General features: G+C 43.5%; 1 protein-coding gene across 1 annotated transcript in view; it reads left to right on the top strand.

Annotated features, from left to right (window-relative positions):
• The window catches only part of SPTBN5 (spectrin beta, non-erythrocytic 5), a 300,302-nt gene that overhangs the window by 99,911 nt on the left and 180,414 nt on the right, over positions 1-19,977 (top strand). Inside the window, exons 20-25 of the mRNA XM_030213698.1 lie at positions 530-787; positions 1,622-1,909; positions 2,497-2,737; positions 6,590-6,729; positions 13,942-14,041; positions 17,962-18,132. Coding sequence (XP_030069558.1) covers positions 530-787; positions 1,622-1,909; positions 2,497-2,737; positions 6,590-6,729; positions 13,942-14,041; positions 17,962-18,132 — 1,198 coding nt within the window. The remainder of the gene's footprint in view (positions 1-529; positions 788-1,621; positions 1,910-2,496; positions 2,738-6,589; positions 6,730-13,941; positions 14,042-17,961; positions 18,133-19,977) is intronic.

The following is a 19,977-nucleotide window of genomic DNA, read 5'->3' as shown; positions in this document are numbered from 1 at the left end:
TTCCTTTGGGTATATGCAGGGTAAGCAGCCTCCAGTCCTTCCAAACATCAATCCAATTGGATTTGCAGAATAACCCAATTGAATATGCAAAAGAGAGATTTGTACACACATGACTTGAACTGTATGCAAATCTATTTCATGCATATTTATTTGGGATATTCCTAAAAACCCAAGTGGCTTGGTGTCTATGGCTATTTGGAGGTTGCCTCACCCTGAGTGTAAGAGAAAAACAGGTCAATAGACTTATACAACTCTCTCCTTCTGCACTGTGCTTTTGCAGGGGAGGGAATAATTACGCTCTAGGGCTGAGCGCACTGTAGAGGTTTATTGGAATGATAAGACAAAAAGATTTTTCAGAGAGCCATTCCAGGAAAAGGTAAAGTGCACTAGAATGTAAGCTAGGTAAGATTGGGAAAATAAGAATTTACTATATCAGCAAGTGAGAGATAAAGGCAAACTATTGCATTAGTAGGCGGGATAGTTTGTAAAATTCATCTGTTTCACCTGACTGGAACTTGTAAATCTCTAGATGGGATCGTTTGGAAAAGCTGAAGGAAGAGAGAGGCTCAGAGCTGATTGGTGTGGCTGATGTGAGAACTTTCCTGCAGGACTGTCAGAGCACTAAGCTACTTCTCCACGACAAGCTGGGCCAGAGGGCTAACTCTGACCTGGGCAGTATTAATACCCCAGTGGCCCTGGAGTCAGAGAGGCGCAAACAAGCTGTCCATGAATGGGAGATCCAGGTACTGGAACAGAAGATCACATACCTGAAGAAAGTTGCAAAATCGTAAGTAATTGTTAGTTTTTGTGGAATATCTTTGTTTGTGCCACCTAGTTTGATTGGCATGTACAGTAGAGTCACATCTCTATACAATGAAACTACTTGAATGAGTTGGCAGTAAAATACTTTGAAGTTGTTAGAGTGTCCTTGCTTTACAGACTCAGTTTAGGACACGGCACTGTTGTAATACCATATATGCAGGTCTGCCTTATTACACTATTAAACGCATTCAGACTATTCCAAAAGCAGCTCTTAGAATTTTATCCTAAGCTGCTAGTTTGATTGTATCACTCCACTTCTAATGCAGTACCATTGGCTTCCCATAAATTATCGCATCCGATTTAAAATTCTTACTATGATTCAGAAAGTCCTTTGTTCAGATCAACCAAATTATCTGTCATCCCTTGTTATCCCTCACACCCCTGCATGATCCCTTCATTCACTTCATGATGGCCTCACATGCTCTGTTAGATTCTACACGTCAGAGCACTCTTTACTATCTTGGTCCTCATCTTTGGAACTCCCTTCCCACCCCACTCCATATTGAGTTAGCTCTCTTCAAATTTAGGCCTCACTCAAAACACATTTTTTTCCGTTTAGCATTTGGAGTCCAAGTGAGGTTATGATCGCCAGTAGTTCTAGTCTACTTTTATTTATTTTAATCTGTACTCTAGTTTTGTGTCGTCAATTTCTTTTTTCTTTCTTTCATTTCTGTTTTAAATATTATATTTTATTTGTAAACTGTCTCGCTGTCTGTCAAGAACAATAAACCATATACCATGTTCTACCACTTGCCCTGATGTTTCTGATCTAGGCTTTGTCCTGTTTTTTCTTTTCTAGGATAAAAGACACAAACCCCAAGGAGAGTAATGCTATTAAAGAGCAGGTAGAGAATATGGAGAAGCTTCTGGTAATGCTCAGAGAGCAGGCAAGACAAAAGAGAGAGGATCTGGAGGAGATACAGGCCCGACAGTCCTTTTTGCAGGACAGCCGCAGGCACCTGTTGTGGGTGGGAAGCATCAAAGAACAGCTGTGCAGTGAGGAAATGGGCCATGATGTGACTTCTGCTGAGCAGCTTCTGAAGGAGCACCAGTACCTGCTGAAAGAGATCCAGAATCAAAAGCAGAGGTGGGAAGTCTTCATGTGTGAAAAATCTGAGAGAAGGGAACCATTTCTGAAATGTCTTTGTTTTTTTTCACAGAAGTAACTGACATGGAAGTAAGCAACTCTTAAACTAACCCATCGTGAACTTGATTTCTCATATGAAATGAGCAGTGTAATAATTTTTTGAGATATAGGCCAAATCAACATCTTCTTTTTAAATAATACTAACTGTTAATCTTCCACATTGATTGGGGGAAGAAGGAATTTCTTGGAAACTAGCATTATTGCACCATCCAGGGTTATAGTGTGAGACTAGAGGTTCCAAAGCTGGTTTTTGGGCACCTCCAGCCAGTTGAGTTTTCAGGATATCCATATACATGAGATAAATTTGCATGCACTGCATCCATTGTATGCAAATCTATCTCATGAGTATTCATTGTTGATATCCTGAAAACCTTGCTGACTGGGGGTTCCTCAGGACAGTGTTGGGAACTTCTGGTATATACCCATTAATGAATGCAGCGCGCTATGTATTTTTCCCATAGTCAAAACACAGTAAATGTCCTTTAGTCCTTTTAGCACACAATTGTCTGTTCCATGTCTCTGTGCAGATTTAATCAGCTGACAGCACTGGGTCAGAAACTGTCACATGACGATCCCAGCAGTACCCAGGAGGTACATGAATACCTGGAGAGGCTCATTCATGAGGATGGTGATCTGGAGGAGAGGTGGCTGCAGAGGAAGAAGAAGCTTGAGGAGGGCATAGCGCTGCAGCAGTTTCTTCGGGAGGCGGGTGGCATTCATATGGCTTTCAGTATTCATGATGTTTACCTGCGTGCTGATGACTTTGGGGTAAGCCTCTGATCTGGGTATTCTCCTGAAATGTCACACACTCTTCTGAATGTGGACCAAAGATTTAGGGTTAATATCAGTTTGGTAATGCTGTGTTTGTTTGGTTTTTTTAATTCAAAATTAAGAGCATGGAAAAGTGGTGCAAGTAACTAAGAAGTTAAAGATTATACCGAATGACCTGCAGACACTCCACTACTTTAACTGGAGTTCGCCCCCAGGTTCTGCAGAGTCCCAAAGCCTTTTGCTTCCATTGTAATCTGCTTTCATTGTTCCTGTTACTTTCAAATTTGGGGTATTAATTTTGGCGATGATTGTTTATTGTTATGACTTACTAAAACATAGATATATTTAGATATGCTGAAATTTTTTCACTCTTAATTGCAACTTATTCCCCAACCACCGGTATGTTCATTGTTTACTACACAGGTGTACAAACAGATGGTGATAGAAGCCTATAATATCATTGCATTTCTGGATAAAAGAGAGAGAAAGAGAAAGTATTAAGGGCCTGATGCACAAAGCTTACCGTGGCTGCAACGTTTACTTTAGACCAATAGTAGCCGGTCTAAAGCAAACATTTAGCATTTAATGCACAAAGGGGTTTTGTGTGACTTTAAACATGTGATGTAGCAGCTACCAAGAATCTCATGCAAATGTATTACTATCAGCTCATTAGTATTATAATGAACATTCCATGCAATGCACAGAAATGAGCGCCTACCTTTAACAAGCAAACTTTTCCAACAGGTCTAGAGCTTTCCTTTTGTAAGGGCGACTCTACCCCTTTCCTACCAGTAGCGGCATGAACAGGCTGCTCTCCATTGATTTGCCTGGTCCCGGGATCCTAGAGCCACAAGATTTCTGCAAATCACTTCCTCAGTTTAATTTTTAGTCTGTTAACATGTTCTTCTTTTCAAACACTCCTTGGAAATGGCTTTTCTTTGAACCCTCATTGTACCCTGGCAGCTAAAACAGAGAGCGCTGACTTCAAAGAAATACAGACATGGTCTGAGTGGAGCGAGCAGCGGGACCGGTGGAGCACCCAACCTCTCTGCTGACACCCGGGCGGACCGCCCCCACCGCCCCGCCCTTGCTATGCCACTGGTCCTGTTCTTTCAACATTTTTGGAAACACCTGTTTGACAAATTGACCGTGAGCTATTTGTTTTACCATTGGTTTGCACTAAAGGTCTATAGACCCCTGAGGCAGGCCCTTGTGGCCGAAACACGATTCGTGTCGGGTCATTTTATTTATTCTAATAAAGACCTTGTTTGGGAAACACCATTTGTGCGAGGACCCCTTTTGTTTTGGATCCACTTGTTGTACATTTGTCAATCTTGGAATTCTGCAGACCCGAGACGGGAGGATCTGATCCTGGGATCCTGGAAATAGTGGCAAAATGAAACCCAGATTTGGCACAAGCAATTATTGGCATTAGATTTAATTGGGATTAACGCATGTAAAGTTAGGCGTGGTATCTGCGCCTAGAATTTACACATGTTCCAAAAAAAGGGAATGCAGAAATGGGAGGGTCATGGGCAATTTGGGGTAGAATGGGGGCTTGGCTTTGAGTTACGCAAGTAATTACAGAATAATGGTACTCTGCACAGAAATTTAAGTGCGAGCATTTGCACCTCATTTTTGTTCATGCAGATGGCCATGCCTAAATTTACACATGACATTCTGCTTATATATATCTATAAACCAGGGGCATAGCCAGACTTCGGCAGGAAGGGGGGTCCAGAGCCCGAGGTGAGGGGGCACATTTTAGCCCCCCCTCCGGTGCCGCCGACCCCCCCGCCATTGCTGACCCCCCTCCGCAACCACCACCAACAACTTTGACCCCCCCCCCGCCGCCGACCCTCTCCCACCGGCGCCTACCTTTGCTGGCGGGGGACCCCCAACCCCTGCCAGCCGAGGTCCTCTTCTTCCGGTGCAAGGCTTCGTTCTGTTTCTGAGTCTGACATCAGACTCAGAAACAGAACGAAGCCTTGTGCCAGAAGAAGAGGACCTCGGCTGGCGGGGTTGGGGTCCCCCGCCAGCAAAGGTAGGCGACGGTGGGTTGGCGGCGAGAGGGGGGGTTGAGAGGGTCATCAGCAGGGGAGTCCAGGGCAAAATCTACGGGGTCCCAGGCCCCTGTGGCCCCACATAGCTACGCCACTGCTATAAACTACACTGAACTGTAGATGTAGCTTATAAAATACCGCTTAAATAATTTTTTTGGAGCCAATATTTTTAGGAGTCATTTATAGAACTGATCCCTTGTGAGCCATAGATACAAATGCTAAGGCAGGCAATAAACGCATTATGAGAGTGAATTCTTCATCATCCCCATATTGTTGTTGTAACCCATTGCTTTGTATTGCATGAAACATACAGTGGCTAAAGTGAAAGAATCAAGCACAAAGTGCAATTGTTGGCCATGACTGTTTGAATGCATTCATTGCATCGGTTTTGAAAGCCTTCATAATGTTCTGAGGCGATAAATTTGGTGTCAGTTCCTTCTACTTGTTGAAACAGATGTTAATAATTTTCTTCAGATTTTTCCAGAAGCAATGCATAGATGACTGCAATTGAGGAATTTTTATTAATACAGTGAACTGTGCAAAGCCGTTGGAAGAGTGGGGGAACCATTTTAAAGGTGCCATTAGCACAGAGGTGTTGTGACTGCAAAAGAAAATGGAGTTTCTGTGCTGTATCAAAAATTAGCGGTCACTCTTCATTTTTTCTACTGTTGCACAACTGAAAAGTTTCACCGTTTAACGTGATCCTTTGACAGAATTTCCAAAGTTGACAATAAAGTCAGGCTTGGCAGTGCATCGGTCACTGTTTTTCTGCAAATTGACCTTTTAAAACTTTCGATTGATAGCAGCCTTGCTTGAACTGCATTTAATAAACTGGCCTTAGATCTGGCGATGACTAGAAGCATTGATTCTTGAGTTGTTGTATCTGCTACTTCTTTTGTGGAATGAACAGCTTGTCTTGCTTTGAAACCTTGAAATAAACCATAAATTTAATAATAATTTTCCAAAAAAAGGGAACATGTTCCAGTCTTCTATCCAGCCTGTTCCAGTTCATGTTTTCTGTTGTGCCAGGTCTTGACGCTCCTGCTTAGTCCTGGACTTGACTCTGTGGGGCCATCCCCCAATGGCTCTTTTCAGAGCTATTCTCTGCCCTCTGTCAGAGTGCTCCCAAAGGTCCTTTTAAGGGCCATCCTGACACAGTAAGTGATCCTATATACACAAATTTAAATCACCATTTTATTTAGGATATTTGAGGCCTGCCTTCTTATAAGTTCTGTTGTGATCTTTGAATTTTTCAGAGAGTTTTGTTGATGGTATTGATGTATTCTCTCTGAACAGAAATTTGTTTTTTTTCAAACGTTTTGGGGAATACTATCTTTCAAAGCAGGAGTAAAAGCAGGGCTGGATTTATATATAAGCTAGATGAGCTAAAGTTGAGGGCCTCATGCTTCACTACAAATAAATAAAAGATGTATGTGCAAATAATGAAAATTGCAGTATAAAATAATCATAATTATTGTTTTTATTATTGACTATTGGTTGTTTTATACTTTTTAAAAATTATCTGTTAAATCTAAAATTTACTATGGGGTCTCACAGGGGTACAGTAGCTGGTTGGAAGAATTATCCAGAACAGGAATGAAACACAACCAGAATGAAATGGGGGGGGAGGGGCTATTTCTGTTTTTATTTGCTTATTCTAACTCCCAGCTAATAATCTAAAAACCACGGTACTTGGGATGCTGCTTTAGCTACCAGCAGGAAAATAATGAAAAAAGAGATAATAGTTTTCCTTTCAATATGAGATTTTCTGTCTCTTTTTCTCCAGGAGGGGCTGGATACCACTCGAGGCCTGTTGAAGCGGCATGAGGGGTTTGAGAGGCTGCTGGCAGCGCTGAGCCAGCGCACAGACGAACTGAGAAAGCATGGAGAGAGACTTGTGCACAGCCAGCACTTTGCTTCCCCTCTGTAAGTCTCTCTGTGGTTCTGTTGTTGACACATGCGGTGTGAAAAGGAGAGATGAGAATATCCGTAAAGCAGAGGAACTAGACAAGACAGACACAGCAGTTTTGTGGCTGTTTCTACCATTCTTTCTAATTAATTTTTATCAAGTCTATGGAGTTTTGTTTTTACTAAACTGTGGTATGTTTTGCGCTTACCGCAGGTTAACAACACACGTTAATGTGCAGTAAGTACAAAGGTAGTGCGGTAAATTCAGGGTGTGTACAGTAGTGGCATAGCTATGGGTGGGCCTGGGTGGGCATAGGCCCACCCAGCAGTGACGCATCTCTGATGTGGCTGGCAGGGCTCCACAGGCCCCGCCAGTTGAAGGTTCTTAGCATCTCTGCCTCCCCATCCCTGCAGGCGATCTGGTGTGTCTCCACCCCTTGCCCCTTTGTACTTTTTAACCTTCATTTCTTTGGCTGCAGCCCTGAGCCCTCCCGCTGATTCAACTTCCTGTTTCTGCATAGGCAGGACCAGGTCGGAGGGAAGGCTCAGGGCCGGCATGAGCAGCAGGTATGAGTTGCTGCTCGCAGCTAGCAAAGAAATGAAGGCTCTAAAAGGTACAGGGGTTTGGGAAGAGTTCAGAAATGCTTGGTCAGGGAGGGGAAGAAGAGATGCTGGGTTTGGGGTGGGGTTCTTGAGCCCACCCACTTTGGGCTCAGACCTACCCAAAATTGGGTGTCTGGCTACATCCCTGGTGCAGAGCCACTGTATTACATATCTAGACTTATATTCAGTGGTGTGCTGGAGCAGGCTCTCACAGGCTCGCAAGAGCCGGTTGTTAAGTTTTTAAGAATTTTGGGAGCCGGTTGTTAAAGTAGGGCCCTCCATGGCTACTTTAACAACTGGCTCCCAAAATGTGGGCTTGGGCCCCCTGCTGAATTCTCTTTTACTTTGCTGGTGGGGATGCTGAGCCCTGCCAGCCAAGTAAATAGACTACTGCTGCTCCCTGCTCCTTGTTTCCAGCTCTGGGCAGCAGGCTGGGACTTCTCGAGCATGTGAGAGAAGTTCCAGCATGCTGCTCAGAGCAAGACCTTGGAAGTGGTGGCAGTCCATTTATTGGCTGCCAGCAAAGGTATGCCTAGCGTGCCCGCAGGAAGGGAGGGAGGAGAGAGAGGCAAGTGTTGCTCCCCCCCCCCCCCCCCCCCCCCGGCCACCCCTGGCCTTTCCAACTGCAGAGCTGGCTACGTCCGGAGAAAGAGCCTGCTGTTAAAAATTTACCAGCACACCCCTGCTCATATTGTACTTGCAGGGAACTTTATGAAGCATTTTCCACATGTAATGCATGCTTTACACCTGGGAAATGGTGACTACATATGTAATGGGATTTGATATACTGTCTTTCTGTGGTACAACCAAAGCAGTTTACATATATTATATGCAGGTACTTCCTCTGTCCCTAGTGGGCTCACAATCCAAGTTTTTGTACATAAGTATTGCCATACTGGGAAGACCCTGGGGCAATGTAGGGATAAGTGACTTGCCCAGAGTCAAAAAGAACTGCAGTGGGAATCAAACCCAGTTCCCCAGGTTCTTACTAACTGCACTAACCATTAGCCTACTCCTCCACTGATCTCAAACTAGTGTCATTTTGGTATACTCGGACTGCATAGCAAAGCGACACCAGTCGTGGGCTGGTCAGCACCATCTTGATAAAAAGAAGCAGTGGGGCAATAGCAAAGGGAGATCATTCTTGTCCAAAGACTACTGTACGTGGTAAGGAGGGGTATGGGGAGTAGATGGGGGCCCCAGGGAGATCTGGGGTGGAACTGTAAAACAATTTTAAGCACTGTGACAATGACAGCAGTAGTGAGGGCAGAAAAAAGGTGGCCAAAAACAAAAGGGAAAGCAAATGACATTTTGAATGCTTTTTTTTTTTTCATTTCTTTTCAGAAATGAAACAAAAAAAAAAAAACGAAATGGGAATTGTCATTTCAAATGGCAGTACATCTTTATAATGCATGTAATACTCCATTAAAAATGAGTATTGCTAAAGCTGGAACATACAAGAACTCTCCAGATTTTCTGGGGGGAGAGAGGTGTGTTTGTGGGTGGGTAGAGATCCTGCCCAAGGGGTGTGTTTAAAGAGTTAAGTGGCAAAAAGAAATTGTTATGGGATGTTGAGTGATGTGGGGGGGGGGAGGTGTCAAGGAATATGATAAATATGTGTGTTGCACTGTATATGGGGTCTTTGGTTGCCTGTACCCCCATTGGGACCCTTGGAGGAGAGGGGGGGGGGTCCTGGATAGGCAGAGTAAACCAAGGCTGAATAAAGAAGTAGTTGTTGCCCTAACAGTAGCAGCTGAGAAGGAGTGTTGTGCTCCGGATGAGTAAGGGAAACCCAGCCTGGAAGCAAGGACCAGAGCAGGGGAGGCCTGTTCAGAGCCAGGGTGCAGCTCTGAGAAGTGCATCGCTGGAATGAGGACAGCCAAAACGAGAACTGGATTGTAATCAGAAGTTCAGGAGCAGCCTTGGATTATTAGTAGCCCAAAGGGATGGGTAAAGTACAGGGAGAACTGTAAAATGTGGCGTTTGGGGTTGTGATACTCAATCCTGAATGGACTGGAGAAGTTCTGAAATACACTGAAAATTATACAGTTGGAGTTCTGGTTGCAGAACAGTTAGTAAAATTGAGTTTGCATAAAAATCAAATCCTTGGAGTACCATGTGGTTCTTTGTGGTGGGAGAAAGGATGCTCGCTTCCCCAGACTGGCAGAGTGCCCTTGAGAAACCCAACTCTATACCCCGTTGCTCCGGATCTCCATTCCGGCCTTTAACCCACTGCCAAGCCCAAATTGTGACTCTCAGTCTCCAATTCACACAGCCACAGATGTGTGAATTGGAGAGACTGAGAGGTAAGAAGACTGAAGGCAAAGTGTTTCTGTGTGTGGCCCAGGCCTGTGGGGTGCTATGACCTCAAGAGACTGAGCTAGTGGTGGAGGCAGTGAGGCCCAGGTTACATACACATGTGATGGCACTTTGAAAATTACCTGAGGAAAAATGTCTTCACACACACTTGAACCACCTTTTACTGTAGCACATTTTCCAGCCAAAACAATGCTCATGCTTTTGAAAATACAAACATACGTGTGTTGTTTCAATCCGCACTCTAATTCCACCCTTGGGAATATCTCCACCAAATATGGCTAAAATGCTTTGAAGGCTGCCCTTCTTATTCCTTTGAAAATGGAAGACAAAATTCCTTAGTACTCTCAAGTGATGTGTTTATTGAACTGTCACCACATGATTGGTCATGGAAGGAGAGGTTCACTAGTTCTACAGTGTAGACCATGGGTAGGCAACTCCAGTCCTTGAATGCCACAGGTAGGTCAGATTTATAGGATATTACAATGAATATGCATGAGATAGATTTGCATACAGTGGAGGTAGTGCATGCAAAATTTATATCATAAGTACATAAGTACATAAGTAGTGCCATACTGGGAAAGACCAAAGGTCCATCTAGCCCAGCATCCTGTCACCGACAGTGGCCAATCCAGGTCAAGGGCACCTGGCACGCTCCCCAAACGTAAAAACATTCCAGACAAGTTATACCTAAAAATGAGGAATTTTTCCAGTCCATTTAATAGCGGTCTATGGACTTCATTGTGGATATCCAGAAATCCTGACTTACCTGTGGTACCGAGGACTGGATTTGCCTATCCATGGTCTGGAGACTGGATTGTACTACTAAAACAGAATAGAGGAAAGCAAGTCCCTGATTTTGAGCCCATAGTGGTCAGTGTTTTTTGTTTTTTTTTTAATTGCCAGTTCTCACAAATAAAAAAAATATCCAGTCATTCAGTGGCAGTAACTAGATAGTTACTGCCGTTGAATATCCAGGTACTGTGGTGAGTGCCCAGCACTATCCAAATAGCTCACCCAAATACTTATCTAGGACTGTGTTTTCTGGAGAGTTATCCGGATAATGCCACTGAAAATTTCCACTACCCTGTTCTGTGTCCCGGAACTATCTGGACAGTGTTGGAGCAGTCTGTAAAGTTATTTAGTGGAAGTATCTGGATAGTGGAGCTCTGTCTCAGTGGGATTTATCAGGATAGGAGGTGCTGCTATCCAAATACATCCTTTAAAATATCACCTCTGGGTTCAGTGTGGGGCAGTCGTCTGATATATCAAGTGTCTTCTCCTGTTTTGGGCCTGGGCAAAAATCCTGAATAAATTCAAGCCTTCTTTCTAAAATGTAGATGTATTTTTACACAGCATGACTAAGAAACATATCTACACCAGAGAACCTGGCAAAGTCTATTTGAGCAAACTAAGGATTTCTAAAAATAGAACTTCATGTGCTAAGTGAACTTAAAAACCCTCCCTTGCCATCTACAGTTGTAAATAACACCACTCATGTCAGCAAGTCTTAATTCCTTTCACTACTCAAAAGCTTTTCAAGTGAAAATGAACAGATGAGTTTGAAGCTGAGAGAGGTGGCAGCATAAGGACAGTCAGATTCTTAAAAGACCAGTCAGTATGTCTGTCTCCGTAGATTTGCATTCTAGTGAATACCAGCCTGTCACAAGACTTGGCACCTTCCAGTTTGTCCCTTACTCAAGGACCCTAGGCTAGACCTGTCTGTAGCTGCCAACAATAGACCCATTTCTATCCTTTCTTTGTTCTCAAAGGTGACTCGGAAAGCAGTCTTAATGCAGCTAACTTTATGGATAAAGTTAACACCATTCATGGCCGCTGGTCTTAGGCCTGTATACAGTAGTAAAACAGCATTAACAGTTCTGCTTAACAAGATTAATGTTAATTTGTACCAGGGTAGTGTACTACTCTCTTTATTCTCCTGGATACTCAGTGTTTGATTTGGTTGCTTATTCATTTTTATTGCATTGCTTGCTGGACTTAGAGCATCCATAAAAATACCCTACACTGGTTCAACTCATTTAGTGTTCATTACATAAGTATATAAGCATCACCATATTGGGAAAGACTGAAATTCTTCAAGCTCAGTATCCTGTTTCCAACAGTGGCCAATCCAGAGTAAAACAGATTTCACACTGCTTATCCCAGGAATAAGCAATGTATTTTCCCAGGTCCATCCTTATAATGGTTTATGATTTTTTTCTTTTAGGAACTTGTCTAATCCTTTTTAAAAACCCTGCTAAGCTAACTGCATTTACCACATTCTCTGATTTGTTTTAAATTTACTAGTTAGTAGCTTCATTGTATGCCCCCTAGTACTTGTATTTTTGGAAAGAATAAACAAGCAATTCATGTCTACCCATTCCACTCTACTCAGTATTTTATAGGCCTCTATCATATCTCCCCTCATCCATCTCTTCTCCAAGCTGAAGAGCCTTAGCCTCTTTAGCCTTTCCTCATAGGGAAGTCATCTAATCCCCTTTATCATTTTTGTTGCCCTTCTTTGTACCTTTTCTAGTTTCTCTATATCTTTTTCGAGATGCAGTGACCAAAACTGCATAGTATTTGAGGTGTAGTCGCACCATGGAGCAACACAAAGGCATTATAATATTCTCACTTTTGTTCTCCATTCCTTTCCTAATAATTCCTAACATTCTATTTGCTTTCTTAGTTGCCACTGCACACCGAACACAGGATTTCAACATATCATCAACAATAACACCTAAATCCTTTTCCTGAGCAGTGACTCTTAATGTGGAACCTTTCATCATATATACAGTATCATATAGCTATATATATGATGAAGGGAAGGGTTCCTCTTCCCTACATGCACCACTTTGCACTTGCTCACATTTAATGTCATCTGTCATCTGGTTGTCCAGTCTCCCAGGTTTGTATATTATTTACATTATCAAACTTATTCTCTTTGTGGTGTCCCTCAAGGATTAGTCACCTCTCCCATGATTTTCAATCTGTTTTTATCACCTGTGGAGACCATAATTCAGCTGATACTTGTATAATGATGACATTCAACTTGTGGCTTTCGTTGATAACTGTCTTTCAAAACTGAAAGCTCTAGCTTCAAGAAAATAAAATTTAAGGCCATATGGATTAGTAGGAGGAAATTTTATTTTACTGTTGCACCATCCATAGCAGGAATACCTATAACCTTAAAATTTATAGTATAAACCCTAGGGGTTGCCATTAACAATCCACTTTACTTTTGATACCAATAGCTCAGCTGTTCAATCATGATAAACTTGGTTTCTTTTTATTCAACAGAATTAAGCTTATTTTCTATTTCAAATTCAACACTTTCTACCCTCCATTCAAAATTTTCATTGTTGGTTAAAACACACTATTGCATGTAAAATGCAACACTCAGGACCTATAAGCCAAATTCCACGTCACTGGAGAAAATACCCAAGTAGGAGAAAAGTGGGACAGTTTTCAAAACTATGCATGCTGGTGCAAAGCCACAAGAACCAATGCCATACCTTGCTTGGTTGCCACCCGGGGAGGAGTAGCCCCCCCTCCAGGCACGTCACCCCCCCCCCCCCCCCCGCCCTCTTTCCCTCCTCTAAGGAGTAAAGGGTTTCACTAAGCAATTGCATGGCTGTCGGCTCTGCCGGTCTCCTGCCCTGGAACAGGAAGCTGACATTGGAGGGGGTAGGGGACTAGCACAGCTAACAACCACTCGACTGCTCAGAGCACCCCTTTACTTCCTGCACCCAGGGTGGACTGCAGCCACCACCCCACCCTTGGTACACATCTGGCAAGAGCCCCTTTCCCCATGGGCACTGCCCCAATTTCAAAACAAAGGAAACATGTAGTTTCTTTTTGGAAAAAAGCAGCCGCCTTGTCCCAGGGCTCCATGACCCAGTTGTTGTGGTAGGAGATCTCTGGAACTCTATTGTGATCACTAGCATATGGCTGCCTCATCAATGGGGACTTCGCCCCTGTAACCAGCCCACTTGCCAGTTGACCTTTTGACGGGCCTGGTTAAAAATGTCTCCAGAGACTTGCACTTGCTTTGTTTGGTGGATACCTTTTCATTGAAAAAGCAACACATTTAAGTCTGAAAATGAAAAAGGTGTGTGTTAGTGCCTCTGATCTCACTTTTCTCTTGAGCAGAAGAATCGTCCATTGCTACTCCCCACAGACAGGCTTATTTGCATGCAGAGTGATTTTCAGAGATCCTTGATAAATGCCTTCCATGGTCTGGAATGCAGAAGTTCATCTCAGCAGTGTACAGTGGGTACAGTGAGTCTTGTTCTGGGGTTTCTTTTCCAGGATTGAGCAGAAGGTAAACGAGAGTCAGGAGGAATTGGAACAGCTCATCCAGAGAAGTGAGCGGCGGAAGAAGAATCTGCTGGATTCCCTGCGACTTCAGGTGAAGGGGCTGCTGCTACAATTATCGATGCAAATGGAGCAAACCTTGGGCTGGCAGACATGGCACAAGGGCATTTTTGCTTGACAACCTTTCCAGGACCTTGTTTCTAATCATTATAGCATCCTGGAAATGTAACAGTTTCTCTGATGACTTCAGTTCTAATTTCCTGTAGATCTCTAGAATATCGTCAGATGCCAGGCAGAGACTCCTGAGTTCCAGTGAGAATTTGCCATTACCCAGAGCACAAGACATTCTGGCACATACCATCTTTCCTCTGTGTTTTTAATTTAAAAAAGTAAAACTGCAAATGTCGGAATATAGACATTTGCATTAAACAACATAACATCACATAACATCTGGCCTTATAGCCCGCTAGCACCTTGCAGTTTGAAGCGGCTTACAAAACGTCAAGAGCCAGAACAATCCTCTGGGAAGACAGTGAATAAAAAAAAATCCTTAAAACTTAAAATCTTATAAACCATTGTGCAATACAATTTTCTGAAAAAGCAAAGTCTTACCCCTCCCCCCCAGTGAAATATCATATCAGCACCTAACCGCAAATATTCAGCGGGAGATAACAGGTTATGTCCTACTAAATATTTACGCTTAGCGGCTAGTCACGTGCCATAGCCCGTTAGATATATATATTCAGCGCTTAACTGGTTATGTTCAGAGGTTAAAATAGGCCTCATAAATAGCAGTCCTATCTTTATCCTCTAAACAGTTAACTGTTTAGCGCTAAATATTGGTTTAACCAGTTAACTTTTTAGTGGTTAAAAGACCCCCCTGGATATTCAGTGCCGGTTGCCAGAAATGGCCCAACATTGAATATCCGGGTTTAATGCTAGAGGTGGACAGCAAAAGCGCTGCCTGCCGCAGGCTGCATATCGGGCCTATAATGTTTTTCCTAAAAGACAAATAAGAATAAGAGGACCAAAATACCCCAGAAAAAACGTTCCAGTATCTGGCAGCCTGAAACGCCAGTGTCGTTGCAAATATTCATAACCTCTTCCTGCTTCTCAATGAAGGAAATGAAATTAAAGTGGCATAATTTGGTCTTCTGTACCTAAAAAAAGGCAGCAAAATGGAGGTGGGAATATAGGTACATTGGTGCCAAACAATTTAACATTTTGTATAAAAGGCAGGCCAATCTAAACAAAACGCTAGCTTCAATAGGAAGCCAATAAAGTTTGACATAAAATGACAAAATTCTGTCAAATTTAGTTAAACTAAAAATCAAACGTACTGCTGTGTGCTGTATAGTCTGTAGCCTTTTTAATTGACACTTAGCACAACCCAGATAACCAAGGTTACAATAATCTAATTGTGACAATATCAGAACCTGTACTAAAATTCTAAATTGATCTATCTCAAAATAATTTTGAATACAGCGAAGTTTCCTCATCAACAAAAATGATTTCTTCACTACAAAGTAATTTGAGCTTCCATAGAGACAGAACTGTCAACCAGAACACCCAAAAGTTTTATCATTGGAGATAATTTATATTCTGCTTGACCAATACAGGCTTAAAACTTGGGGTTATTTAAGAGCCGTGGATGAGACACACAGAGAAATTTAGTTACAACTAAGCACTCAGGAATGTGAATATCAGATTTATTAGGCATGAAAAGGCTTCAGGAAGGAAATGAAGGAATTTGCTACTTACACTGTCTGACTTGGTGTATTTAATGTTGGGGAGTTATATGGGAAATTGATGAATGATACATTCCTGAGGAGTAAAATCTGGAAGAATAGAACTGTGCAGTGGTGTGCTGGTAACTTTTTAACAACAGGCTGTCTCCCCGGTCCACCTCAGCGCCCCCCCCCCCCCCCCCCCCCCCGTCCACCTCTGCGCACCCCCCCCCCCAAAATTGCAGAGCTGGCTATAGCGGGGGAGGGGGGCAATGCATTACTCTCTCCAGGAAAAAAAATTAAATGATCCCAGGTTCCAATCTAATTCATGTTTAATGTGGGATAAAATGCCATAAATAAGTAAATAAATATAAACTTTTAATGTTGAGCACCTGATTCTCAAAGTGAACATATTCCAAACACTATAATGAAAATAAAATGATTTTTTTTCTACCTTTGTTGTCTGGTGACTGTTTTTCTGATCATGCTGGCCCAGTATCCGATTCTGCTGCTATCTGTCCTCTTAACTCCGTTTCCAGGGATTCCTTTCCATTTATTTCTTTCCTCCTTTCTTCTTCATTTCTGGTCCTCAGCTTCTGCTTATTTTCTTCATCCATGTGCAGTTTTTCTCCTCTCTTCCTTTTTCCTCATCTCATCTCCTTCCTCACTCTTCTCTCCCCTCCATCCATGTCCAGCATTTCTTCTCTCTCCCCTCCTCTCCCCTGCCCTGCATGCACCCATGTCCAGCAGTGACCCTCCTCTCCCCTGCCCTGCATGCACCCATACCCAGCGACCCTCCTCTGCCCTGCCCTGCATGCACCCAGATGTCTAGCAGTGACCCTCCTCTCCCCTGCATGCACCCATATGCAGCAGTGACCCTCCTTTCCCCTGCCCTGCATGCACCCATGTCCAGCAGTGACCCTCTTCTCCCCTGCCCTGCATGCACCCATACCCAGTGACCCTCCTCTGCCCTGCCCTGCATGCACCCAGATGTCCAGCAGTGACCCTTCTCTCCCCTGCATGCACCCATGTGCAGCAGTGACCCTCCTTTCCCCTGCCCTGTATGCACCCATGTCCAGCAGTGTACCCTCCTCTCCCCTGCCCTGCATGCACCCATGTCCAGCAGTGACCCTCCTCTCCCCTGCCCTGCATGCACCCATACCCAGCGACCCTCCTCTGCCCTGCCCTGCATGCACCCAGATGTCCAGCAGTGACCCTTCTCTCCCCTGCATGCACCCATGTCCAGCAGTGACCCTCCTCTCCTCTCCCCTGCCCTGCATGCACCCATGTCCAGCGACCCCCTCCATCCACCCATGCCCAGCAGCGACTCTCTTTTCCCCCTGCCACCCCCTCCCGAGTTGTTTTGTAAATTCTTCTTCTTCTCCTCCCTCCCTCCCGATCCGGTCCCTCACCGCGCGCCCGCTTGTTTTTTAAATTCTTCACTTCCAGCGCCGAGTCGCCGACTGTCCTGAGTCCTCCCTTGCCGATTTGCGCTTCAAAATGGCCGCCGAGACTTCAGTTGAAGTCTCGCGAGGCCGCCTCTGGAAGTCTTGGAGGCCATTTTTAAAGTGCAAATCGGCAAGGGAGGACTCAGGACAGTCGGCGACTCTGCGCTGGAAGCGAAGAATTTAAAAAACAAGCGGGCGGTGAGGCGGATCCGGAGGGAGGGAGGAGAGCCAGAGCCGGCTCGCTATTTGCAACAACCGGCTCGCAAGCCGGAAGAAAATTTAACAACCGGCTCTTGCGAGCCGGTGCGAGCCGGCTCCAGCACACCACTGGAACTGTGCCTACATGCTATGTCCTCATTTTGTTCTTTCATTCTCATATTTCCTTCCCCCCACATTATGTCAGACTTAAGGTCAGATTTACTATAATGTGCCACCATACATTTAACATTCATTAACTTGTGTTATTCGCCATGGGTTCCATTTTATGCAATGGAACTTATTTACTAATAACCTGGGACAGATCGATCAAGCCCAGTATTGAGTATCCTGTTTCCAACTGTGGTCAGTCCAGGTCACTACTACCTGGGAGAATCCCAAAAGAGTACAACAGATTTTATGCTGCTTATCCCAGAAATAAGCAGTGGATTTTCCCAAGTTCATCTTAATAATGGCTTATGGACTTTTCTATAAGGAACTTGTCCAAGCCTTTTTTAAAACCCTGCTACGCTACCCCTTAGAGAGTATGTCCTTGCAAAGTAAGGATTGTGAAACCACCTGATTGTCCTTTTCCAAAGCTGACTTGGAGTCTTGATTTTCTTTGAATGTATGCCCTTTGGCAGGAGTTCAGCCGTGATGCCACTGAACTTCAGTTGTGGATGGAGGAGAAGTACCAGATTGCATCAGACGAGTCTTACCGTGATCCGAACAACATCCTGAAGAAACTGAAGCGGCATGAGGCTGCCGAGAAGGAAGTAAAGGCGAACAAAGTCCAGTTTAAAGAATTCAAAGAGGTAAATTTGATGAAAATAACAATCATGTTTGGGTGAAATAAGTTGCAACCTATTGAAATGGAAAGAGTTCATGAAAGAAAAGATGGGAAAGTCTGCATGAGCACGTACGTAAACCAATCTCTGTGAATATCCTCACTGAATCCCTGAATTCAAAGAGTGGTAAAGTTGTTCTTAACTAAATGATGGCTAGTGGCAGTAAGAACCTAGATGTCATCCTTCCAGAAAGAACATAAAGCCTGATCAGGAGCACAGATGCATGTATCTGACAGTGCTATGGTACTCCCCTCCAGAAGTGCACACAGTAAATACAGCCCAGCGATTGGTCAGTGTGTGTCCATAAAAAGATTCTAGTCTGTCTGTGAGAGCTGGTGGAAGGAAGATGTAGCAATCCTCCAGCCTACTTTCAGGTTTCACCAGCAAGAAGGGAAAAGAGGCCAGAAAAGGAGACAGCTCCTCTCTGTTTCTGAGTTCCTGTGGATGTAGAGGAGAGGAGAAAGTAGAAGATTCCCTGTGGAGGTGCTTCTCTCATTTGCTGAAGCTGTTTCTAGAGATGCCTAGTTATGAAGGAGTGAAAAAGGGCGGAGAGAGCTACCCAATCAGTTCTTAATCTAGGATTCCTTAGAGAAGGATTTGTAGAGCAGAGATTCTCCCTTGCAGAGTCAGGAAGCCCAGAAAAGGTCCAGAAGGAACCCTAAAGTGGGTGTCCCAGAGGAATGTGGAATAAAGGATCTAAATCCTTTTTGTTCATTTTGTATGCTGTGATGCTGCATGTAAACCTATCAGTGACTGCTTTGGGTTGGAGAAGTTTCTCTCTGTAAAGAGACTTATTTTGGAACTTTGCCATATTAACTGAAGTGTCTCCTTGAAGTATTAGTAGCACATCTTGGGCACAGACCTGGAGAATCCCTTCCCCCAGAATCTACACCAAGGTTTACAGCAGTGTGTGAGGCTGGGACTTGGAAATAAGTGAGCACCCTAGTCTGTGATGAATACTTGCAACAGAAGCTATATTTATCTTGACTAGACTGTGAGCGCCACAGAGCAGGGTCTGACTTGTATATGCATTTGTACAGCAGTGTATACAGGTGAGGCAAAAAAAAAAGTAACTCCCTAAAGTTTTTTTTTTTTTTCTGTTTTCTCAACCATGTGGAATTTCAACGTGAAATTGTACAGCTTTATTTGTTGTTACTATCTACATTTATGTGCCAAATGAAGTGAGATTATCTTTAAACAAAGCAAATTTACAGGCTCTTTAGTGTGACCACCCAGCGATTTTTGCCTATTCAAAAAATGTTTGCATGTAGACTTTTTGTCTGAGGAGCAATGGTGGAGGCCTATCACAAGCTTCACTCAAAGCTACAAACAATCATTGAAATCAAGGAAGTGCTGCAGATGGTCTGAGACTGCCTGCCACAGGGACCGATCATCGACAAGGCTGTTAAGAATTTCCCAAAGTGATTAAAGGCCTGTGTTAAAGCTGGAGGTGGACACAGTGACTGCGAAATTCTGGCACATTGTTAATTGTATCGTTTGAATGACGTTATTTTAGTGTGTTTTTTTCTCAAACATTTTTAACACACAAAAATCACAAGGTAGTAATGCTAAAATGTCAGTAGCATCAACATAGCTTAAGATAATTAAATGTTTAATAGTAATACGTAAGTATGATAACTAAATAAGTACGTAAAATTTCTCTTTGAAATTCAAAGCAGTTGCTGAGAAAATGACAAAAAACTCTAGAGGGTTACTTTGTTTTGCCTCACCCTGTATACACATCTAGTAACACTTTATAAATGATAATTAGTAGTTGTAGTAGGTACAAATTCTATGATGAAGCTGGGGGTG

This window comes from Microcaecilia unicolor, chromosome 9 (assembly GCF_901765095.1).
Source record: "Microcaecilia unicolor chromosome 9, aMicUni1.1, whole genome shotgun sequence".
NCBI lineage: Eukaryota > Metazoa > Chordata > Amphibia > Gymnophiona > Siphonopidae > Microcaecilia > Microcaecilia unicolor.
Note: the sequence above shows the minus strand (reverse complement) of the source record. Positions and strands in the feature narration are given on the sequence as shown.